Source organism: Ambystoma mexicanum, chromosome 4q (genome assembly GCF_040938575.1).
Source record: "Ambystoma mexicanum isolate Mex_15411 chromosome 4q, UKY_AmexF1_1, whole genome shotgun sequence".
Taxonomy (NCBI): domain Eukaryota; kingdom Metazoa; phylum Chordata; class Amphibia; order Caudata; family Ambystomatidae; genus Ambystoma; species Ambystoma mexicanum.
Window position 1 is genome coordinate 1,170,598,503 of NC_090928.1, and position 26,549 is coordinate 1,170,625,051.

At 46.3% G+C, this 26,549-nt stretch overlaps 1 protein-coding gene across 3 annotated transcripts in view; it reads right to left on the reverse strand.

Annotated features, from left to right (window-relative positions):
- DAAM2 (dishevelled associated activator of morphogenesis 2) overlaps nucleotides 1-26,549 on the reverse strand; it is an 858,328-nt gene that overhangs the window by 322,506 nt on the left and 509,273 nt on the right. For all 3 annotated transcript variants that reach the window (XM_069608749.1, XM_069608748.1, XM_069608750.1), the window contains one exon: nucleotides 2,566-2,899. In XM_069608749.1, the coding sequence (XP_069464850.1) occupies nucleotides 2,566-2,899 (334 nt within the window). The remainder of the gene's footprint in view (nucleotides 1-2,565; nucleotides 2,900-26,549) is intronic.

Genomic DNA, 26,549 nt, shown 5'->3' on the forward strand with positions numbered 1-26,549 from the left:
CGCTTCCCCCACCAAGCCTTTGAGCTTTGCTTTGCTATGTAATTCTCCGAACTCTATTTTCAATCTACACATTTTTCCATCGAATATTTTCTAACGAAAAAATGTTCATCTGATGCATTTTAGTTTTGTTTTTGGGGGGGGGGTGCCCCCTAACCCCCTGTTTAGGACTCTTAAAAACCCACCCCAAACATTTTGCAAACAAAATTAACCATTTACCCCACACAAAAATGCATTAGATGAACATTTTTTTCGTTAGAAAATATTTGATGGAAAATGTTTGGATGAAACATTTTTCAATTAAAAAACTGGATACCGTTTTCTTCTCTTTAGGCAATTAGAAAGTGTGGACTCCAGGCTCCGGCCATATTGGACTCTGTATTCTCAAAGCTACCAACTCTCTGGCCGATCAACAAGCTTGGAGTGAAGCCCCTGCCTATAAAAGCAGCATTCCAAGCACCCCTTTCTAATATGTACACACTGGCCACTGGTCAAGGAGACACGGACAAGCAATGCCACAGAAAACACCAGGTCAGGCGGCCATTTTTCCCCCTCCACAACCTCTAATACCGTTAGAGTCCTTAATGTAGGGAACAATTGTGTTCTAGGCGCCCGTCAAACTTGTAAGAGGCCTGTACCTTCGGCTCGGGACAACTAACTTGGGTGGCGGTCACTTACCCCACAAAAGAGTCCCTAATGCAGCATTTGTAACACTCTCTTGCAGAGACGACGTACTGTCAGAGTCCGCGTGGAACAAGGACAAAGCATTGAGGGAAGAGGACGCAGCGGCACAGCGGGGAAGGAAGAGGAACTGGGAGCAGGTATTCGGTAACCAAGACGGACAGGTGAGATACTAAGTTTCCTTTTAAACAGAAGTGGTTTGCTTCCTTTCAGAGATTCCCAAAGAACTGGAGCGTGAGCTGAAAAACGGCGCCTGCAAAGGGGGAGGATCAAGAAATCTTGGAACATCAAGACATGAAGATCTACCGGACCTTTGTGTGGGCACAATTTGAGGACCACCTGTTTGTTTAGGGGCAGGGTTCTTTGCTTTGTTTTAAACCTAAACGGTCACAGATATTTCATGAGACACGATTGGGAGTAAATGGCGGACGACTGAAGGCCTATGTTATTGGTCTAATGGTTGAGGATACCTCTGGAAGCCAAAGAACCTTCTTCCACCCCCACAAAAACACACTGTAGTCTGCTGTGGAGGTGGAAAAAATTCTAAATAAAGGCCTCAACCGCCACACACATGTCTAAGGACAACGGAAACCAAGAGAGAGATGGTACACCTTGCACACCTTGCTCAGGCACGCCACCTCAACATCTGAAGAGCGGGCCCTTCAAAATATTAAGATAAAGGCAACGTGAAAAAAAGTAGTACCACCTGGAGCTTGGCAATGGGGAAAAAAATTCTGATTACTGGTCAACAATAGCATAATTCCAACCTCGAGCCTTACAATACCACATATCAGAATCCACATAGGGGGCGATAAAAATGGCAAGCAGAGAATCCTTCTCTCGCCAACTCAATGAAGCATCCAGGAAATCACGGGGCGACTTCTAAGCCTTCTACCAAATAATAACCATCGAAATCTTGAAAAACGTTTAGAGCGGCACCTAACAAACTTGCCAAGATCCCCATAACATGTTTAGAATAATGAATCATGAAATTAGCTCTGCCTGTCAAACATGAGTCCCTCACCTACTTCAAGCCCATGGAAATGGAGGAGTTGGGGAAAAGAGCAAGTAAAATAAGCCAGCAGAAGGCGTCAGAGCCATAACCAGCATCATGCCCTAAGGATCTTCTCCTCAGACTGGCCCCACAAGCATGGCTACCTAAACATATCTCTCGTCAGGAGGAGGGTGCCCGCAAACATGAACAATGCAGCATGTCATTCTGCACCTGAAGAAGACATGAGCCACCCTCAAAATTCTAGTCAATTACAGTTTGATCCCACAACGAATGGAAACACTGCAGAGCGGCGTCACAGGACGACTTTAGGAATGTGTGGCGCAACACAACCTACTACTCCCTTAATACCAGTCGGATTCTGCTTCGAGCCTCTGAAGTTCAGGCACCGCATCGTGGGAAGATCATTCTTATATCTAGCACCCTACTGAGAGAAGAAACTCCCTGGTAGCATTAGGGACATTATGGACCATTTCCCATTCCACCCAGATCAAAACACCTAGTAAATTCAACTATAGCTTTCTGGTATGTTGTGTAAGGGCTTCAGGGCCAATTTGCCCGAAGCAGCAGACGTTGTTAAACATAGCAACATAGCCTAACAGTGACAGCAGCAAGTCGCACTGACCATAGCGCATCCGACAGAATGTTAGGACCGCTAGGGGCGAGGGGCTCTTCAGTAGATGTATGGTCACCTCTAATTTCAGGACTCTGCATGCCTTCAGGCTGGATCTCAGTGTAGTGTAGGGAACACAAATAATTTAGTCTTTATCGTGATCAAAGAGCTCATTGTGAATAAAAAAGGAAGAAAGACTATGATTCTTGTTCTTTACACTAGTCAGATGCTATGCTTTCCAAAACATTTCCGCAAGTCTTACCTGAAACCTCGTTCTTTCCGCTGCAAACACCTGATAGTGGAGCATGGCCTGAAGCACTTTCTTGTGCCCATCGGGCACGAGGCAGACGGCCCCCAGGATCTCCAGCACAGCGATCTTAGTCTTGATGTTCTCAGTGCGTAGGCTTTGGGAGATGATGTTGATGCTCTCGGGGTGAGCCAGGACATGCGCCCGCCCTTGGGAGTTGTTCATCAGGGCCTTGATGCACCCTATAACGGATGTGTGTATGCGGCTCTCTGACGTCTCGTAGTCCATGCTCTTCAGGAAGTTCAGCAGGCAGGTGAGGCCGTCGAGCTCGATGAACCTGGTCACAAACCTGGGGGAAGGCAAATGGGAAACGAGGTGATTAGCCACATGGAAACATTGAACACTGAAGGGCATTCAGCAGAATCTTATGCCAGTCTTGTGCACCCTGTTGACTTTATTGATTATATCTCACTGTGCCTTGTTGCACATTTGTGAACTGAAGAGACACACTTAATGATAGCTTCGAGGCTGCTACCGATAAGCACTAAGCTTAGTGCAACCTCCGCATATCATTATAACACCTTATCATCATACTAAGCCTTTTGTCTCTCACTTGTGTGGCCATGTGACAATGGTAGTCATTATGCAGCACGGGGATGCCCAGCTTGTTATTCTACTGAGAAAAGAGAGACCAGGAACTGTATTATAAGTATAACTGTTTCGAAAGGTCAGAAATAATTAATAAATGTATCAGCATTAGAGGAATGCAATGAGCCCATCAACACTAGCCACTTTAGGCTGGGGTCTTCAGAGCGGATATGATATAATATGGCATTAATAACGCACCTATACACAAGTGTTTCATATGTTAATAACTCCTTGCTTCTTCTTGGCAAAGCTACTAAGAAATGGTTATTAATAACCATGGAAAGTTCTAACTTTTGTTTGTGAATTATTTTAATGGGCACAGGTTGTTGAGAAAGAAGGACAGTTGGACGATATCAGAAGATGAGGGAGAGAAGAAAGCAGGAGAAACAGGACGTCATGAGTAGATGATGGAGAGAAGAATGCAGGAGAAGCAAGATGACATCAGAAGTTGATGGAGAGAAGAACGAAGGAGAAGCAGGAAGAGATCAGAAGATGATGCAGAGAAGAATGTAGAAGAAGCAGGAGGACATCAGAAGATGATGGAGAGAAGAACACAGAAGAAGCAGGATGACATCAGAAGATGAGGGAGAGAAGGACACAGGAGAAGTGAGGGATATCAGAAGATGATGTAGAGAAGTACACAGGAGAAGCAGGATGACATCAGAAGATGATGGAGAGAAGGACACAGGACAAGTGAGGGATATCAGAAGATGATGTAAAGAAGTACACAGGAGAAGCGAGTAACATCAGAAGATGGGGAGAGAATGACACAGGAGAAGTGGGACCACATCAGAAGATGAGGGAGAAAAGGACACAGGAGAAGCAAGTGGCATTAGAAGATGAGGGAGAGAAGGACACGGGAGGAGCAGGATGACAGAAGATGATGGAGAGAAGAATGCAGGAGAAGCAGGACCACATCAGAAGATGAGGGAGAAAAGGACACAGGAGAAGCGAGTGGCATCAGAAGATGAGGGAGAGAAGGACACAGGAGAAGCAGGATGACAGAAGATGATGGAGAGAAGAATGCAGGAGAAGCAGGACAACATCAGAAGATGATGGTTTGAAGAATGCAGGAGAAGCAGGACGACATCAGAAGATGATGGAGAGAAGGACAAAGGAGAAGCGAGTAACATCAGAAGATGGGGAGAGAATGACACACGAGAAGCAGGATGACATCAGAAAATGATGGAGAGAAGAACGCAGGAGAAGTGGGGCCACATGAGAAGATGATGGAGAGAAGAACGCAGGAGAAGCGGGACATCAGAAGATGATGGTGAGAAGAACGCAGGAGAAGTGGGACCACATCAGAAGATGAGGGAGAGAAGGACCCAGGAGAAGCGACACGACATCAGAGGATGAGGGAGAGAAGGACACAGGAGAATCAGGACATCAGAAGATGATGGATTGAAGTGCACAGGATAAGCAGGACCACATCGCAAGATGAGGGAGAGAAGGACACTGGAGAAGCAGGACATCAGAAGATGATGGACAGAAGAATGCAGGAGAAGCAGGACAGCATCAGAGGATGACTGAAAGAAGAACGCAGGAGAAGCAGGACGACATCATAAGATGATGAAGAGAAGAATGCAGGCGAAGCAGGACGACATCAGAAGATGAGGGAGAAAAGGACAGAGGAGAAGCGAGTAGCATCAGAAGATGATGTAGAGAAGTACACAGGAGAAGCAGGATGACATCAGAAGATGATGGAGAGAAGAATGCAGGAAAAGCAGGACGACATCAGAAGATGATGGAGAGAAGAACACAGGAGAAGCTGGACATCATAAGATGAGGGAGAGAAGGAAACAGGAGAAGCAGGACATCAGAAGATGATGGAGAGAAGTGCACAGGAGAAGGAGGACCCCATCGCAAGATGAGGGAGAGAAGGACACAGGAGACACAGGTGACATCAGAAGATAAGGGAGAGAAGGACACCGGAGAATCAGGACATCAGAAGATGATGGACAGAAGAATGCAGGAGAAGCAGGAGAACATCAGAGGATGATTGAAAGAAGAACGCAGGAGAAGCAGGACGACATCAGAAGATGATGGAGAGAATAATGCAGGTGAAGCAGAACAACATCAGAAGATGAGGGAGAAAAAGACACAGGAGAAGCGAGTGGCATCAGAAGATGAGGGAGAGAAGGACACTGGAGAAGCAGGATGACAGAAGGTGATGGAGAGAGGAATGCAGGAGAAGCAGGACAACATCAGAAGATGATGGATAGAAGAATGCATGAGAAGCTGGACGACATGAGAAGATGAGGGAGAAATGGACAAAGGAGAAGCGAGTAACATCAGAAGATGGGGAGAGAATCACACAGGAGAAGCAGGATAACATCAGAAAATGATGGAGAGAAGAACGCAGGAGAAGCGGGACCACATCAGAAGATGATGGAGAGAAGAACACAGGAGAAGCGGGACGACATCAGGAGATGATGGTGAGAAGAACGCAGGAGAAGCAGGATAACATCAGAAGATGAGGGAGAGCAGAACCCAGGAAAAGCAGGACAACATCAGAATATGAGGGAGAGACAGATACAGGAGAAGCAGGACGACATAACAAGATGATGGAGAGAAGAACGCACGAGAAGCGAGTGGCATCAGAAGGTGAGGGAGAGAAGAACACAGGAGAAGCAGGACATCATAAGATGAGGGAGAGAAGGACACAGGAGAAGCAGGACATCAGAAAATGATGGAGAGAAGTGCACAGGAGAAGCAGCACCACATCGCAAGATGAGGGAGAGTAGGACACAGGAGACGTGGGTGACATCAGAAGATGAGGGAGAGAAGGACACAGGAGAAGCAGGACATCAGAAGATGATGGACAGAAGAATGCAGGAGAAGCAGGACAACATCAGATGGGGATTGAAAGAAGAAAGCAGGAGAAGCGGGACGACATCAGAAGATGATGGAGAGAAGAATGCAGGCGATGCAGGACTGTCAAACTAGAAATTATATCGTGCCTCCTATTGCTATGAATATATGTATATTGGCCTACGCCAAGCTGCTAACAAGCTGCTTATAAACTACATGTGAATAAACTTGCATTGCAAGGTCCTGACCTTAGAAACCATGTAAACTGTCATTTTGGGTCAAGCCGCCATTTTAGGTTTTCTTGCTCTATAAAGTCACCATGTGAGCTAAAATGGTAGCCTATGTTATTCAGAACAGAACTTGATTGTCATGACCTCTGTACAGCTAATGTATAACTTGCCTGCAGCCCACTTGTTAGGGTCATGAGCTGAGACCTTGTCCTTCTGCTGACCTGTGTGCAATGGATTACCTGTATCACCGAAACTGATCTATAATTGAATGAGAACACCTGCTTAACTACATTGTATAAATTAAGTCCCGCATTGTAATGTTAGGCCTAGAGCATATATTATTACCATTTCTTCTTGTTAATGCATAAGCCTAAGATGAACTAGATTTGACCTGGCAAGGGACCCTAGAGCAGTAACTTATTTATGGAATGGTTAACCTGAAGAAAGGCTGGACAACAGGCTGGAGAAATGTATAAAAGCCTGACTGTTTCAATGAATATTTGCACTCACTGAGCACACCGAACCACGCCGGAGTTCGCTGTGTTGTACTGAGGGTCGATAGCTATCTGAATTTTGTTCTGTTCTTTTGTAACTGGATTAAAATAAAGTACTTTGTATGTTCCTTTGTAACCTGTGTTTGGTGTGTTTCCTTTTTGGTTACCCTGCCTCATATTATTTCCTTGTTTTCACAGTTGGCGCCCGAATAGGACCCTCAAGATTGATGCCGGATTATTGAAGGTTGACGCACGCTATCGGACCGGGATCGGACGGTGTGACATTACGGGCCCGACTGAACGAGACGCGACACCTCAACAGCGCTGCACGATCCGTTCCCTGGACGACAGGCGTGTGGTCTGAGACGGCATCTTGACGAGGGTCCATTTTGTGAGGCGGGCAGATTTGCCGAAATCACCATACACAAGGTAAAATTCGTTAGGTAAGTCCTTTGTAAACCGATCGGTCCTCCTTAGGTTTGGTCAGGTGAGTCGTTACCCGACTCTTAATTCAACCCTGACAATTTGAATTTGGCGCATTGTATCTGCAGACACAATTATTGACCAGGTAACACCGAGTATTTGAGAAATGCCTGGGAAATTGTCTAGCTGCTTTAGGGCATTATTCCGCAGCGATAGACAATCTTTGGAATTTAGCCATCCGGCACCACAGGAGGGGTCACCGGAATGTACTATGTACTGTAAGCATGGCATTGGAAGTGTAGTATTTAATAAAATTTGGCACAGACAAACCAGACATGCCTCCGAACTTCAGTGGCCAGTCAATGGTAGTTTTGAGATCCCTCGTATTGAATATTTAAAGTCATTCTTGTTAAAAAAGAAGACCAGACCTGCAGCATTTGATGTTTTGCAAAATTGGAAAAGAGAAGCGTTGCAGCAGCTTAAAAGTAGGGAAAAACACGTGTGCCGTCATAAAACAAATGCTGAAAAGGCGTTGTTATATGATCAGGACAAACAGTCTGAGTCGGTTAGGAATATGGACAGGGCTTTCTCACTCGGTATTCAGAAAATCTATCCTTCTAAAGATCTTCATGTTTCTGATGAGTTTATCGACAAATTGTTAAATGAACGAAGGCCTGGTGCCTCTGCAACACCTCCGTATGTTCCTCTTCCTCCTGCTGTACCTCTTCCTGCTGTTATTCCTGCTCTTCCTGCTCAACCTGTTGTTCCTATTCCTCCGGTTGTTGTTCCTCCACCTGCTCCTCTGCCTCTTCCCATTGCACCAGTAATAGTACCTCCATTGAATTTGCCTGCACCCTCACTCCCAAGTAGTTCTGTACCGCTTGTAGTTGATCAGAGTGCGGGGTCGAGGATTGTTACTCGTAATACTGTTCCTACAGAAAAGAAACAGGATTTGTTTGCATGGGCTAAGCATTGTATGGAGAGAGATGATCGAGCTAATGTTCTTGCCACACTTTCTAATATGGATAATTTTCCTGAGAAAAATGTATTCATTGAAGGTTTAGGGATTCATTTCTGTGTAATGTGGGGTAAATTGAATAATGCAGACCTCCCACAAGGGTTGAGGGACCTGAATACTTTAGTGTTTTCAAGAGACACTGTGGAGAAGGTACATGAGCATGTTGAGAGGATATTTGAGTATAGAAAGGAGTTGGAAAGGTTACGAAATGAGGATGACGAAGAAGAAAGTATGTATGTACAGAAACGATTTCTTCCGTGTCGTAAATCGACATCTGAGGAGGCGCGGATTTGTACAAAAGATGCGATTAGATGGATTTCAGACATATCGATAACTCCAGTTGAGGTATATGACACATACAGTCAATATACGCTAGAAATGTAGAGGAAAGTGATACAGGTAATGGTAGAGTACCTGCAGGATGAATGTTTAAAGAGAAAGGTTAGTTGTCCCACAGAGTTATTGAGCATTTATAAGAGAGCTTTTTCACTTGACACTTCTTCAACTGCTTTAGCGCTCGACTTAGCTCTGTTGCTTAGTAAGCGTTCGGAGTTGCCTACATCTCAGTTGCCTATGAGAGAGGTTCCTCCGACATTTGTCCCAAAAGTTGAGATTCCTGCTAATGCTGCAGCAGGTACACCTGCTGTGGACATTCCTGCACATTATGTATTGCAGTTTGTTCACGTCCCGTTTTCACGACAGGAAGTGAATACTATTAGACAAACTATTCCTGACATTAGGAAAAATCCGACAGGGTTCTATAAAGAGATAGAGTCCGTTTTGCAGTCCTCAGTGTTTACCCTAGGCGACATTGATTTGCTATTCCCTGTACTCCTGCCTGTAGATTTGTGGAAACAAGTTAGAACTATAGACGATGTACCAGGGTTGGGAGATACATGGGCTACCATAGTTAGGCTTGATGGGGAAAGTCCAGCTGGTGAGAGACCACCTCAGGTGATACTAACTTTGCCTGACAGAATCATTGCAAAACTGAAAACTATAATCCCTGAAAAGAGAATTATTTGGGACAAGCTTACGGCCTGTGTCCAAGGAAAATCTGAGGGTGCTACCGAGTTCTTTAATCGGTTCGAAACAGGTATTCTCGGATTTCAGTGGACAAGACTTAGGCACAGAGTCTGGGAAAAGATTATTTGTGGACAAATTTGTACGTGGATTGCTGCCTGACATCCAGTCACAAATTATGTTTTCTGAGAGACGCTTGGCAGGCTAAATCCCAATCAGAAATACTGCACATGGCTCAGTACTACGAGAACGGTGTCAATAATGAAAAAGATAGAGTCGAGAAGAGAAAAGGTGATTTGAAGACTAAAGTATTGTTACAGAAAATTGTTAGAGGCCACAGAGGGGGTAGTTCGCAGATTAGAGGTCAGTATGTTCCACAAGGGAATGTGCCCTTGGGTCCTGTGAATATTAACCAGTGTGCCTATTGTCGCCAGGAGGGTCATTGGCGTGCACAATGCCCCGTCCTTCGACAGAGGTCGAATAACACATTTGGAAATATGGGTAGACGATCCAAAGGTGCCCGGGTGTAGGGGGCCCTGGTAGAGGCCAGCTTTTGCAGGATCCCCAACAACCTTTTTCACAGGATAATCAGACTTCGTGTGTGGATACTAGAAACATATTTGATCATCCTTCTGCTGCATATCTATCTGAAGAGCTTCCTTTTGATGATATTTTTTTTTGTTAGGATTGCCCGAAGCAGGGTTTGGAACCTACACCTATTCCCGTTAACCAGAAAGGTCCCTACGTTGAAATGGTAGTGGGAAATAGGAAACATCAATTTTTGATAGACACTGGAGAACAGACGTGCTCCATTGATCATTCTCGGGTTCCAAACATTCCACTGTCAGGGCAAACCAATGTTTCTGTAGGGTTTTCTGGCACACCAGTTGTTTGTCCGGTTTCTTCACCGGTACCTATTTCTTTGGGTCCCTTTACGGACCGCTGTCCATTTCTCTTGACTTCGAATTGTGGAGAGAATTTACTGGGGTTGAATCTGTTGAAGGAATTAAATGCGGTAATTCATTGTTCTTCTGATGGAGTGTGTTTGATGATTTCACCACAGCAATGTTCTGTTTCGCAATTCTTGACTAGACCTTTGCCGCCAGAATTCAGTAATGTACCAGAGTGTTTGTGGGCAGTTGATGACAATGATGTCGGTGTTTTGCAAATTGAGCCTGTTAAAATAGTTTTGAAACATGGAATTAAGCTGCCCCGTATTCCACAGTATAAGATCTCAGTTGAAGGCGAGCGAGCTTTGAAGAGCATTGTTTCCGATTTTGTGCATCGTGGGGTGATTGAGGAGATTGCAGGAAGTTTGTGCAATAGTCCGATTTTACCTGTGTACAAAAAAGGTGATAATGCAATTCCATTTTGTTTTATAATTGATTTACGTGCCATTAATAAAGTTGTCGCTCCGCAATTTCCAATTGTGCCTGATGTGACGACAATATTAACCATGATTCCAGCTACGGCTACTCACTTCAGTGTTGTGGACCTAAAGAATGCTTTCTTCAGTATTCCTATACATGAGGATAGTTACTTTCAATGCGTACAACCCCTCAAACTAAGACTGGGCTCTCTCCATTTGAGGTGGTAATGGGGAGACCTGCCAATATCTGGGGTCTTCCGAAGCCTAGGGCATTGAGGAATGTAGAAAATGTATTGCTTACAGACTATTGTAGCCAGTTGACTAAAAACCTGTATTTCATTTATCACCAGGTACGAGACGCTTTACCCGTGCGATACGAGGGCCCAGGCCACAGTATACAACCTGGAAGTTGGGTTTTGGTCAAATCCTTTGACCAATCTTCCTGCCTTGCACCTCGGTGGCGGGGCCCGTTCCAGGTCCTCCTGGTCACCCAAACAGCGGTGCGTGTCGCAGGCCGGAAGCATTGGATCCACGCGACGCATGTCAAGAAACTTCCTCACCCAGTGCCACACGTTACAGAAGAAACAGAACCCCTCGCTAACACTGCAACCAATGATCCCAAAGCAGTGAGTAGCACTGAGAGTGCGTCGGAGAATCTTTCTGAGCCCGTGAGGCTTGGGGAAGCTGCCATTTTGTCTCCGCACTCTCCGAAAATTTTGCTCCCGGAAATTGCTGTTCCAACTTTACTTGCCTCTGATACGTTGCTTCCAACGGGAAGTGACGAAATCTTGTTCTCGGATCAAACAATACCAGGCACAACAAGACACAACTTACGGCCACGAAGATAGACATACGGCACGGTTTTGCTGTGCATCTGATAGACATACGGCACGGTTCGGCTGTGCAGTCAAGGAAGGAAAGGATCATCAAGGGCTTGCTTTTGCCCAAAAAGTTGAGGAAGGGGATTCTGTTGGCTAGGGGTTGTGGAAGGACTAAGAAGCCGCGCGACCGTAGTGTCGCCAGCAACGAAGATTGGGGTCGTCAATTGAAAATCTACAATGCCTGCTACCACCACCGCTGCTGCTCGTATTGGACTTATAAATAAGGGGGTGACCAACTCGGACAATGAACAATGTGCCTGGGCCCCGAAAACGTATTGCTGTGTTTTTATGATAATATTTGGTTTTATAATAGTCACTGTCTTAGGCCTTTGGTATTTCGAAGAAACTCATCATTTAGAGTCTTTGCTGCCGACTGAAATTGTACCCACTGTTCCTACAGCTTTTGTACATTTGCATACTCTGTCACCTAGGGACTCACAGCATAGACAGAAGTATCACAATAATACCTTGTTGCTTATAATGAATGCAACACATGCCATTTTTAATAAGACTAATTGTTGGATCTGCTCGCATTTACCGCAACATGGGGATAAGGGGCTAGGTTGGTATATTCACCCTTTACCTTTGACAACTGCTTGTTATGCTTCACTTAGAGCACTGTTCTTTGGCCAATGGAACGATAGCATCTCGGGGACCTTTGATGGCACTTATTTGAATAGTTTTGAGAAACGTGTTCTGACTCCCCTGGGATGCTCGCTTTTCGAAAATTGGAGTAAGCTCAATATTGCTTCTATTAGGCCTTCTGATAGACTGTCTCGTCCTTTCCAATCTTTCATTTCCTTTAAAATGGCTCCGATAGGCAATAAGGATGCTGTGCCTCCTTCTTATACTGTTAACCATAGCCCCAATTCAGTTTCTTTCTGCATCCAGAGGAATGGCACCCGGTCAATGGGAGATTTTAAAGGTTGTGCCAATGTTGCAAATTTGACTGGGGAAGACAGACCTTTGTATGTAGGCGAACCTATCTATTTGTTTGCGGTAATGTAGCATTTCCATGGTTGCCCAGGGATTGGCAGGGAACTTGTTATCTAGGAATCCTGTTACCTGGGGTGTTTATAGCAAGTACTGTAGAGGTTTCGAAGGCTCGTCCACGACGGGACGAGAATGGCGACACTCCAGCACAGGTTTTAGGATACGTAGCGAAATCATTCCTTCCATTCTTTGGGCAGATAGCGAATTCCGAGGATATCAGGAAGCTAGCGAGAGTACTGGAGAGAACCATCAACCGGACCACAGATATACTCTATAATATGACTTTAGAGCAGAAAGCAATCAGATTGGTAGCGCTTCAGAACCGGATGGCATTAGATGTCATTCTGGCTGAACGTGGTGGAGTATGTAAACTAGTGGGGTCCGCTTGCTGTGTTTTCGTACCGGATTCCTCCCTAACTATTTTTAAGGCAATGCAGAATCTGCACATTCTTAGTTCAGAAGTGCATGTTCCCGAGGGAATTTGGGATTTTAGCGCTTGGTTCTGGGACTTCTTGCGGCCTTGGGGTTGGAAAGTGCTTTCAGTCTTGCTGATTATTTTGGGAATCCTGCTATTTCTTTGTTGTTGTATCCAATGTCTACCAAGTATATGTTCAATGCTAGGGGGATGTTGCGCTCAGGCGATAGGTACAATAGGACATAAAGTGTATGCCCCGGATAAAACCTCTAAGGAGTATGTACTGAAAGAGATCTTAGGAAAAGATCTAATGGCGATAGATATTTCTGACTGCTATTCAGGGTGTATGGACGATGACACATGGAGTTATTTGCAGGGAGATGAGAAGTAGTTTAGCACTTGGCATAGGCCAAAAGGAGGGTTTGTCAAACTAGAAATTATATTGTGCCTCCTATTGCTATTAATATATGTATATTGGCCTACGCCAAGCTGCTAACAAGCTGCTTATAAACAACATGTGAATAAACTCGCATTGCAAGGTCCTGACCTTAGAAACCATGTAAACTGTCATTTTGGGTCAAGCCGCCATTTTAGGTTTTCTTGCTCTATAAAGTCACCATGTGAGCTAAAATGGTAGCCTATGTTATTCAGAACAGAACTTGATTGTCATTACCTCTGTACAGCTAATGTATAACTTGCCTGCAGGCCACTTGTTAGGGTCATGAGCTGAGACCTTGTCCTTCTGCTAACCTGTGTGCAATGGATTACCTGTATCACCGAAACTGATCTATAATTGAATGAGAACACCTGCTTAACTACATTGTATAACTTAAGACCCACATTGTAATGTTAGGCCTAGAGCATACATTATTACCATTTCTTCTTGTTAATGTATAAACCTAAGATGAACTAGATTTGACCTGGCAAGGGACCCTAGAGCAGTAACTTATTTATGGAATGGTTAACCTGAAGAAAGGCTGGACAACAGGCTGGAGAAATGTATATTTGCACTCACTGAGCACACCGAACCACGCCGGAGTTCGCTGTGTTGTACTGAGGGTCGATAGCTATCTGAATTTTGTTCTGTTCTTTTGTAACTGGATTCAGTATAAAATAAAGTACTTTGTATGTTCCTTTGTAACCTGTGTTTGGTGTGTTCCCTTTTTGGTTACCCTGCCTCATATTATTTCCTTGTTTTCACAGGACGACATCAGAAGATGAGGGAGAAAAGGACACAGGAGAAGCGAGTGGCATTAGAAGATGAGGGAGAGAAGGACACGGGAGGAGCAGGATGACAGAAGATGATGGAGAGAAGAATGCAGGAGAAGCAGGACAACATCAGAAGATGATGGATAGAAGAATGCAGGAGAGGCGGGACGACATCAGAAGATGAGGGAGAGAAGGACAAAGGAGAAGCGAGTAACATCTGAAGATGGGGAGAGAATGACACAGGAGAAGCAGGATATCATCAGAAAATGATGGAGAGAAGAACGCAGGAGAAGCGGGACCACATCAGAAGATGAGGGAGAAAAGGACACAGGAGAAGCGAGTGGCATTAGAAGATGAGGGAGAGAAGGACACGGGAGGAGCAGGATGACAGAAGATGATGGAGAGAAGAATGCAGGAGAAGCAGGACAACATCAGAAGATGATGGATAGAAGAATGCAGGAGAGGCGGGACAACATCAGAAGATGAGGGAGAGAAGGACAAAGGAGAAGCGAGTAACATCAGAATATGGGGAGAGAATGACACAGGAGAAGCAGGATGACGTCAGAAGATGATGGCGAGAAGGACACCGGAGAAGCAGGATGACATCAGAAGATGATGGCGAGAAGGACACAGGAGAAGCAGGATGACATCAGAAGATGATGGTGAGAAGGACACAGGAGAAGCAGGATGACATCAGAAAATGATGTCGAGAAGAACGCAGGAGAAGTGGGACCACATCAGAAGATGAGGGAGAGAAGGACCCAGGAAAACCAGGACGACATCCGAATATGAGGGAGAGAAGGATACAGGAGAAGCAACACGACATAAGAAGATGATGGAGAGAAGAACGCACGAGAAGCGGGGCAACAGCAGAAGCTGAGGGAGAGAAGGACACAGGAGAAGCAGGGCAACATCAGAAGATGATGAAGAGAAGAATGCAGGAGAAGATGGACGAGAAGGAGGAGAACGGAGATCAGAGGAGGTTGTAAAGGTGGTGTAGGTAAACTTAACAATGCAGGGGGACAAAAGGCGCATATCTAAGGAAGATGAGAGGAAAGAAAGGGATGCCAAGGGGGTCAGGCTGTGGAAGGTGGAGTGGGAGGAGAAAGCCGAGGAGGGGATGGCTGAGGAACAGACAGAGACGAGTGCAGCGTGGCAGCCAACAGAATGTGACTGCGGACCGTTTGGACACTAACATGCGTAATGAACCCAGTACCTGTCCATGTTTATGGATGTCTTTTACCCCTAAAACTATTTGCATTTATTGGCGGGAAGCACGTGCTACCTGCAACAGCAAAGGGGATGGAATGGTGGACGAGCCATCAGAATACGTGTTGTGGGAGGAGGAAGTAATTCACCAGGGAATGACCTCTGGTCGCTCCATTCCGCCCGTTCGGGAGTAGGAATGTCTTGTTGACAAACTCTGGTGTACATTTAGCAATCCCCCAAAGAGCCCCTTAGTGTGGGTGTTTCAGTGGGTTAAGTGCCCCACGTGCAGATGCGTTGCAGGGGGGGCTAAGGGGACTATAGCCCCTGATCTTTTGGTTGTAGCCCCGGATAGAATCTCAGGAGTTACAACCAAAAGGCTAGCCAGCCCTGAGTCCCGACAGGTCTGACATCAACGGAGCCCCGGGTCTTTTCCAGGCCTAGCAACACCCCTGCCCACGTGCCTGATATGCCCGGACCTGCATTGCCTTTGGTCCCCCACCAGCGAGCGCCTTGGTGAGTACAAGGTCAGTGCACCGCACGGGTGAGATGAATGGGTTAAAGTGGACCTTATATAATGCCATAAATTGCAAGGGCATGGGGGGTGCCGCCGCATTGTTGATGTGGCAACTGCTGTGCTCTGTTTAAAATATGTGTTCTGCACGGTATACTCGGGGCATTACCATACAGGCCAACCTTATAAGTTCCATTCCAAAGCCACTCTTCCAGTCCTGGTTTTAACTTTGCATATTTGGACTTGTAGCCCTGGGTTTATGATGGGGAAATCCAGAAGGACAAGACTCAGAATGAAAGTTAAAACCAGGACTGGATCAATGTCTCCCAAATGGTTGATGTTGTCAGCGAAAGTGCACAGCACTTTCTGAAATAAAACTTCGGCTCACAACAGAGTTTGCCCCACCCAAAATATCTCTGGCTGTGACCTCTGGTTAGTATTCTTTTCTCGCTAGAAGAGCTTCCAGGCCTTGCGGCCTACAATTTCGCCATATCGCGATTACGCGATACGAGGAGTCTACTCGAGCGGGAAATGTACTCCTCCTGGCAGCATGGATAGGGTGTTGGCAATGGCAAAACAAGAGTGCGTGCCAGGGCACACCTAACAGCCTGTACACACCCACCCACATGTGCCAGGTTTTAGGAGGCATCATGGTTTGTGAAAACAGTCCTTTTGCATGGCATGGTTAATCGAAGGGAAGCAGGGGTCTCTTACAGGTGGCATGGCCTAAAGGGGTGTGACCAGTCGTGGTAATGGAAAAAGAAAATGGAAGAGGGACCTCACAAGGGCCGGAGGCAGAGTTTGGAGGAGGGTGTGGATTTCCGAGGAGGCGGAGTTCAGAGGGGGGCGGGGCTGGCCGTTGAACTCTGATGAAAGGAAATGTTCGATATAATAGTTTTAAAATGGCGTAATTTCTTTCATGGCTTGACAAGTACTCAAACCACAGTAAGATACGCACACAAATATATAAATAGAAGGATTTATATATTTGTGTGCCTACCTTACTGTGGTTTGTGTAGTTTTCAAGCTGAGCAGAGCATGTACCATCCGTGTCAAAATGTATTTTGACATCCCCAAAACTACAAATACCAGAATTCATTCGGGAAAGGCAATGTTCATCGAGCCTGCGAAGCTGGGGGCTCGGTGATCATTGTGTTTTCCAAATGGATTCTGCTCTCTGCACACAGTGCGCTTTTAGATCTGTCACAGGGTCTTAGACCCTCGGCCAACTTGGGGGCTCACCTCGCTATTCTAATCTCCTCTTTGTGAGCGCACTATTGTAACTGTGCACTGGGCGTCCGGGTTCGCCGAGGGTCTGCCTTGGCTCCTACTGTGATATAGGCAGGGGGGCGGAGCCAGAAGAGTGCTCATGGCGCCAATGTGTGGTCTGCAGCTCCGTCCCCCACTCCATACCGTAGCTCGGCAAGCGCTTTTGGTTGTATGCCGGGGCTAAGGAAGAGGCAAGCCGTATCCCGAGATCCGGCTAGAAAGCCGATGTCGGATCTCGGATCCAGCGAGAGCCATCCCATTGGCCAGCGCTGGGCGTGACATAAGAGGCAGCATGTGGCCTAGGTAAGTGCTGCCTCCCGCCTCCCCTCTAGCTCCTTAATTGTGGTGCTGACCCCTGCCAGCCCTCCCTTCCTAGCGATTATATGATATGATACTTTATTTATATAGCGCCTATACACGATGTGTTTCAAAGCGCTTCAAGGCAAGGGAGGGAACAAGGGAAAAACACAATGACATTCTTACAGGCCCTGAACAACAAGAATGTGAAATAACTACCGTACTCGGCCTGGCGACATTTCAGATGGTGCAAGAGCTAAGACATAGATAGGAAGGAATGGGAACAGACAGCCTCTCACGCGGGGTACAAGGGTGATGATCCCTGTATCTCTCAGTTAAATGGATGCTTGGCAGTGGTAGGTGCCACAATTAAGGAAGAAAAGGCAAGGCCACTAGAAGCAAAGCCCTTTTGTACTAAAGCTTGAAGCTCGCGCTTATGTGGGCTAGGGCTAGTAGGGGATTTTAGGGAGCTCTGGCAGCGCCCCGCCTCAGAAACCCTTTTTCGAAGACTCCCTATTAGCCCAATCCCAGGATGTCCCCCCACAGTTGCCATTCAGCCTCTCTGGTCCACTGTCAGCGTTCTGGGAGGACCTGACAGCGGTGAAAAGGCTATAGAGCTAGCAACATAGCATACCACAACATCTATTGTAAGATATCTATCCAGATACAGCACAGCGTAACATATAGCACAGCAAAACATAGTTTAGAATTACATATCTCGGGAGGATAGCTCAGAGGCAACGTGCTCGCCTTGGAATCAAGACGATGCGGAGCAACACAGGTCCGATCCCCGGGTCTGCGCTTAGAAACCTCTGGGTATTAAGCACGTTATAAATAACCTATTATAATTATATAAAACGGCATAGCATAACGCAGCACGATATATACCATGAAAGATCACATGATAATAAATAACATAGCAGAACACATCAAAGAATACGATAATGCATAGCATTCGAAATATCATAGCATAGCAATTAACACAAAATAGCACATGTAACATAGCATGGATAACAAGCATATCAGCACTCTGAAAGAGCATATTGTAGCATAACATATAATATCACAGCATAAAATAACATAAAGCGTAACGCATAGCATTACATAAAACAAAACGCATATCATTGTATAACATGAGATTGCATCACATAGCATATGAAAGCATAGAAAAGCATAACATAGCACTGCGAAAACATAACCTATAATGTAACTTAGGATAAGATAACATATAACACAACATAAGAAAGTGTACAGAGAGAGCCAAAGAGCAGAGGCTGCCCTCTCACTAAGAGATTGGGCATTAATGCCTTGGCATCGAAGGCATGTATGCGAGGAGCCCCCGCTGGCATCACACACGTCCCAGACAGCACATGTTAAAATGTATAACACACCACATTACAGAAACATACAACATACGGGGCAATAGGGGGACTTTGAATTATCACCCTCGTTACTTCATGTTCAAAACAGGCATTAAACCGGCTGCTGATCGAGGTGGCAGCATGCCCCAGTAATGGGGGCCCGGAAGGCACTTGAGGTGCAGCGGGAACATTGAAATCACAGTGCCTGTGCTCTACCAAATGCGAAGGAAGGCCCACTTCCGTATATCTAGCGCCTAACACTGCTGCTTGCCAGTTTCTAAGCTCCTCTCGCAATTGTGGCGACATAACATGGGGCCACAGGCTGCTAGAATGAGCTGTCCCAGATCATGCAGTAGGGTCACGTGGGGGAGCGCGTGCAGCCTCCAGGTCTCACGCTTTCACGTATGTATCCACTGGGGGACCATTCTAAATTATACATTCCTAGGCCCCCAGAGGAGAAGTCCTTACCAGGGCCGGATAAAGAATTGCCGGAGCACGTGGGGGCCCATTTTGAAAGTATGTTTGGGGGTTCCCTTGCCTACCACTTTGAAAAACAGTCTGCGGCACCCTCGGGGTGCTTAGGTTATAATGGAGAGATAAAGAGACCACCTCGGTTAGAGGCTTTCATGCTGCCTTTAGTCAGAAACAACAGGAAAGCCGGACCCCCAGTCCTACTCCTGTTTCTGAATGCAGAGTCATCACGCAGCAGACAGACCTTTCACTCAAGGAGCCTGTGGTTTTTAAAGGGTTGCCTGCTGCGTCTGAGAGCTGGGGCGCACTGGTGTCACACATTTAGTGTGAACCAGCCCCACCTTTTCTTTGAAAGGGCCACAGCAAAGGTAATACAGCTCCCCTGCTTTCACCAGCCCCCCTTAGGCAGGGGGAGGGGCTGTCATTAGGGGCGTGTCCTAATTACACACGTACTTAGGCCACGCCACCTAACGAGAGTACCCTCACCCCGATTTAGCATCCTACTTAAAGCACTGGATTTATTGCACCCCAGAAGATGGTTCATTTTGCCCCCCTCCCCGCCTCACCTTCTCACAATGCGGCCAGATTGCATATTTTAAGGAGCAAAATGTTGCCTCCAGGTGTCCCGCTACTGGCGGCGCCCCCTCGTTTTTTGCAGCGTCAGTCCTGTAAGGAGCCAATGTGCATTTGCGCAACAGTGTGGAGCACAGCAGGTGACCATGAAGACTGCACCTGTATCTGCAGTGCATCTGCTTTGTTTCAGTGTGGAGCACAGCAGGAGACCATGAAGACTGCATCTGAATCTGCAGTGCATCTGCCTTGTTTCAGTGTGGAGCACAGCAGGAGACCATGAGGACTGCATCTGAATCTGCAGTGCATCTGCCTTGTTTCAGTGTGGAGCACAGCAGGAGACCATGAAGACTGCATCTGAATCTGCAGTGTATCTGCCTTGTTTCAGTGTGGAGCACAGCAGGAGACCATGGAAACTGCATCTGAATCTGCAGTGTATCTGCCTTGTTTCAGTGTGGAGCACAGCAGGAGACCATGAAGACTGCACCTGTATCGTGTGGAGCACAGCAGGAGACCATGGAGACTGCATCTGAATCTGCAGTGCATCTGCCTTGTTTCAGTGTGGAGCACAGCAGGAGACCATGAAGACTGCATCTGAATCTGCAGTGTATCTGCCTTGGTTTCAGTGTGGAGCACAGAAGGAGACCAAGGAGACTGCATCTGAATGTGCAGTGTATCTGCCTTGTTTCAGTGTGGAGCACAGCAGGAGACCATGGAGACTGCATCTGAATCTGCAGTGTATCTGCCTTGTTTCAGTGTGGAGCACAGGAGGAGACCACGAAGACTGCACCTGAATCTGCAGTGTATCTGCCTTGTTTCAGTGTGGAGCACAGCAGGAGACCACGAAGACTGCATCTGAATCTGCAGTGTATCTGCCTTGTTTCAGTGTGGAGCACAGCAGGAGACCACGGAGACTGCATCTGAATCTGCAGTGTATTTGCCTTGTTTCAGTGTGGAGCACAGCAGGAGACCACGGAGACTGCATCTGAATCTGCAGTGTATCTGCCTTGTTTCAGTGTGGAGCACAGCAGGAGACCATGAAGACTGACCATGAAGACTGCACCTTTATCTGCAGTGTATCTCCCTTGTTTATTTAAGGGATACAATTGATCTGTTGAGTCCTTGCGGGGGCGGGCGGTGGGGGAGGTCAATGAATAACAGCACTTGGAAAGATGTCTAGAGGAATGGCCACCTTAATCAAAGTTCATCTAATTCCATCTGGAGTCTTAGAACAGGGCCACTAGTGTGGTGAACGTGAAGACTCTGCAGCATCCCATGTGTAGTAACATTCAGCTTCCCAAAGTGAATAAACACACATATCGAAACCTCCCCTTAGAACTGAAGCAGGTGTATCACAGGGCAGAGGCCAAAGATGAAATATACATGGAAATGAAAGAATCCTGTTCTCGGCAAAATAGCTCCATGAGGACGGTAGTTGCACCGCAACCCGGCTCTCACACGCTTACAAATCAAAACTCTACTTGATCCTTCTAATTCGGTAACCACAGAGACTCGACTCCTCAAGTCCAACCCAGCCCCAGCTGCAATCACTCAACAATCATAAAAAGGGAAGAAAGACTAAACCCTGCCGTCCCTAAAAATGTTAACAGTGCAAGATTGTCTCCTCTTCCTCTACCAGCAGACTGTAACACTCGTAGTTTGGTGAACAAAGCCAACTTCAGATATCATGGCTCCTCCAATCTACATCTCCTCTCTCTCAACTAACCTACTCACCCTTCAACCTCTTTTCACTAGACGCATGAACGTGATGCCCTCTGCCTTCTGGCCCCACCTACCCACATCAGCCACAGGAGCCCTATTGTGCACTCTGCATGGCCTCCAACATCCTTGGCCCTACCCACACCACCACACACCTTCTCAAAGAACAGTGTCATCCTGGATTTCACAGGATTGGCCGCCTGCTAATCATTCTTGGGCTATCCCCGCTGGATAACTAGATCCCCCGAGTCAATGCCACAAACCACCTAGTATCATTGGGCACAGAGAGCTTGGCCTGCTCCACCCTGCACCCATCAACACCCCAGGTTCCCTCCCTGCCTCTCCCTCTCCCGCCACTTGCCTGCCTCTAGCCCAGAACCATGTACCAATCGCTGCCAAAATAGCACCAGTGCACTGCACAAGACCGCTCTACATTACACATATGGAACCTGTCCTGTACCTTTAAACTAGAGCATTGTGCTAGGACAGAACTGGACGATGTGCATGTCACCTGTCAGCAACTATGATTGGCTCTGGACTATGCCTGAGATGTCTGCTGCATCGGGCTAGGCCCCAGACCCCAACATTTACCCTAGGGGGTATCATACTCCCCAAATGTCATTATGGTTTGTAACGGAGCACGACTTGCCTCCTGTCCAATAGCACTCTACATCCAAAGGAACATTCTAGTTACCTTGCCTGGATATAAGGTCTGCACAGTCGCAGGAAGTTCTGACCTAATGATGAAGAAATCCTGAGTTTTGTGGCCGCTCTTACTGCCGTCGGACACCCCACTTCCACTACCTTCTTTCTGATGCTCCCTGACACAGGGGATTTCACTAATCCGCTCCAGGGAACACAACTGGTGAGGTGTCCGACTAGAACTGTGGTGTCACCTGTTAGGCTGCATAACCTTTCTGGTATTAGCAGGTTGCTTCACTCAGAGCTTCCCAAGAACCTCAGAAACTTCTGGGCCTTGCTATGGTGGCTCTGGATGGAGGCAGAGTGTGGCTAAACCGCTGCATGTGTGTATGTTTCCTCATTACCACATTGTAATATAAGGTAATGCAAGAATAAACATATGCCAGCTTTCTACCTATGCACTTATGGGCATATGCATGAAATGAATGTTATGGCGTGTAAACCTAGATGGGAAGCAATGAAGAACTTGACAACAAGGGGGTTCAGTAACAGGCCAAAACAACATGGAGGCGATTAGAAGGCCAGACTATTGGGGATATGGAGAGAGGGGACACAGAGGGCTAGAGTCAGGGGATGGAGGCTAAGGGGGAAAGGCAGACACAGCCTGAGTCAGGGAGGTTCTGAAGATTCCTAACCCATGTGCTGTTCATTAAAGACCCCTCACCAGAAAATGAAATGTTGTCCATGTAGATGTTCTAGGCGTTTCTCAGGCTTATGTGTCCTTAGTACAGGACTATGCATGCACTATAAATCTCAAACTGAGAGCAGATAATGAGTAATCCAGAGAATTGACTCAATGCATTTTGCCAGACATTACGGTTTATTTCTCTACTTGCGGGTTGGGGTACAGGAAAACCTACGTACGAGCAGTCTGGGATATAATCAATCGATAAGGCCAAAAAAGTAAACAGTGAAAGTCCGGCCAGTAAAGAGAGGTAGACAAAAACAGACAGACACCATGAAAGTGGCACACAGTGACAGAAAGATTAAGGGAGATGGACAATAATAGACAAACATGGACACAACAACAGACCGTTACAATTACTGACAAACATAAAAATAGGTATACTAAGACAGTCACACAATGGCAGACACAAAAAATGACGCATAGACAGATTAAGACAGATGGACAAATACATAAAGGCACAAGGAGAGACAGAAACCAGCAGACCAAATGGCAGACAGTTACAGGGTCGCAGGGTGGACAAAGGAGGATTAAGGAGGCAGCTTTTGCACTAGTCTAGCCTGGAGAGAACCAGAGCACGGGTAACATTTAGTCTCTAGGGGAAGATGAGGAAAGGTAGAGGTCCTTTGAGAAGGAAGAGCTGAAAGTGGGACTTCTTGACAATGTCCTGAATATGAGGGATGAAGGAAATGGATGAATCAAAGATGACTCTGAGATTCCTGGCTTCAGAGGAGGGGACAGGGGGGAGCCGATGGAGGAAGGTGAGAGTGAAGGGAAGAGGTAGGGTGCGGGGGACCCAATAGGGAGAATCTTGGTTTTGCTGGCATTGAGGCAGAGGTCATTAGCAGTGCACAAGGCCTAGATGGCACCGAGGCAGTCTGGGATGAAGGAAGGTGCAAGGGCATCAGTAGGAAGTTTGAAGAAGAGTTGTGTGTCATCAGCGTGGGATGAGAAAAGGACAATACGGGATGGGTTGCCTTATCATGCAGGCAGATTATATTTACCTATTCACTCACTAAGGGAAAAGGCGTTGCTCGGGTGTCGGCCAGGAATGAATATTGATGTTCAGACTTATGTCAAACAGTGTGACACATGTATGAGATCTAAGGCGGATCCCTTAGGCGTGCAGTGTTATTGCAACCTCTCCCTACCCCAAAGGAACCTTGGACTAATATATCCATGGACTTTGTAACAGATCTCCCTACGAATGGGAGATATGACACCATAATGGTGGTGGTGGATAACTTTTCTAAGCAGGCACATTTTATTCCTTGTGTGGGGGTAACTAATGAAGGGGTGTTGGCCAGATTGTTCCTTCAGCATGTAATGAGGTTGCATGGTCTGCCACGATCCATAGTATCGGACCAAGGATCACAGTTTACATCTAAGTTTTGGCGATCTTTTGTGCTATGTTGGGAATCTCTTGCGCTCCTTCCACCATTTACCACCGCCAGACGGATGGATAAACTGAAAGAGTTAACCAAACTAGGGAACAATTCTTGCACTGTTTTATTGCAGACAGATTAAGATCCTGGGTGCAGGCATTATGGTTAGCAGAATTCTGCTATAACAACCAATATGTGTTTATATGGCCAGGAGTTAAACATGTTACCTGAGGTGCTGTCTTAAAATAACACTATTCCTGCTGTGACAGAGTATACGCAAGAGCTTGTCAAAATCAGACAAAAGGCCGGCAACAGTTGGCTAAGGCGAAAGCATCATATAAGGAATATGTGGACGAAAAGAGGCGTGAGGGACCTAAGTATACTCAGTGGTCGAAGTGTACGAAAAGAAGTAGTGGAACTATGTTCCCTGCCGGCCTGCCCCCGCTCCACACAAACCCCATGACCCCATCACCACGCCCCCTCCCATGCACAATCCAAACCCCCAACAAAAACACCTGCTATTTAAGGGAATGTTCAGTGCAGTGCACTGAAGTACAAGCTTGAACTTCTTCCAACACTTTTATTTTAAAACTAAACCATTCCAGAATGGTTTCTTTTTAAACTAAAGGTATAGGAACAGTGAAACGTAAACATAAAAAGTATAGGAGCACCGCTCCCGACCACTCCCGCCCACTTCGATCTCTGAGTATGCAGTGAGAGACAAGGTGTGGTTGTCTATGCAACACATTCGTTTTGCAGGTTCTCAAAAGTTTCTGCCTCGATATAGTGGTCCCTATTTTGCTGTGAAATGTGTCTCTCGAACTGCAGTGAGATTAAGGCTTCCAGCAACTATGAAAATACATCCTGTTTTTCATGTCTATTTAGTGAAACCAGCATTGTTTACTGCCTGGATTCAGAAACCACTGGTGTTGCTAGAGGATAGTCAAGAAGAGTATGAGGTGCACCAAAATTTGGATTCTAGGAGGAGACACACACTTATGGTCTTGAGGGCAGTTTGTGGGAACTTACTGATGCGGAGCATGCCCCTAGATTGGTATAATTGTTTCATCATTTGCATCCAAATAAACCAAGATGCTTTGGGTGCTTTGAAACACAAATGACTTGATGTGTAAGTGCCTTACAAATGCATAATAAATAAATAAATAAATAAATACAGACCTGGAGGGGCCCTGAGGAAGAGGATAATGTAAGGATTGTTGGCCGTTGGACTACAAGTCCCATGGGAAAGTAGTCTGGGGCCGGTCACGCTACGTTGAATGTGCATGTGATGTTGATGGAGTTCTTCTTAAGCACCACCTCGGCCCGTGCCACTTGCTGGTGATTTTCAGAGGATGCAAGATGGGCCAAGGCTACTACAGGCAGTTCTACACACCTGGTGTGAGGCGTATATGGAGAGAAGATGTGGGTGAGGCAGCGTTGAGTGGAAGAAGCTTTGCGCTCCATTCTGCCCATAAGCGGGGACTTGCTAAGGCTATGTGTTGTTAGGAAGGTGGTAGGAACAGGTGGGCAGTTGGTAGCGACCATATGGCTTGGAATTCATATGTCCTTGATTAAAAAGGGCATTCTGAGTCAAGGTGTTTCAGAAAGACGCCATAGCATAATTGGAGGAACAAGGCTTGGGTCTGTCTATATATGTTCATATATTCAAGTTGGTATTATATACTATGTATTTTCCCTAAACTCCCCCTACCTATACATTCAAGTTCCATAACCCTCTTTCCTGTGTACCTAACTCCCCCTCCCTATCCACTTCTCCCTAACCCTCTTTCCCCACTGGCTGTCACGTGGTGACCTATTATTCTCAATCAGGAACCCGTGCCAACCAAGTTGGGAGGGTTGACATCCATTTGGCTTCTGTGGTCGGGAAGACGTTGTGTTACATTCCCAGTGGGCATGACAATGTGGGATGTAAATTACATGTTCCTAACTATTATGCTTTTTGTTAAAATGGCAGAAAATTGCCAAACGCCCGTGCTACATGGTGCGGATGTGGCTGTCATTTTATTGAATTCCCATGATCAGCTGATTTGGAAAATACATACATTATAGCAGTTACTAGTAAATCACAAAGTTTTCGACATATAACTACATTTTTGCCAAAAGGTGACATGAAAACGAATGGAATTGCCATACGTCTGCTCCAGACTCCTAAACCAATCCTTAGAGAGAGGCAGGACTTGCGGGTAGAGAAAAGGGCAACTCCCCACTCCTGGTTGAGAGAATTCTTCCAGGGCATCACCCAGTATTGAAATATTAATGGTGTCATCACTGGTATATAAAAG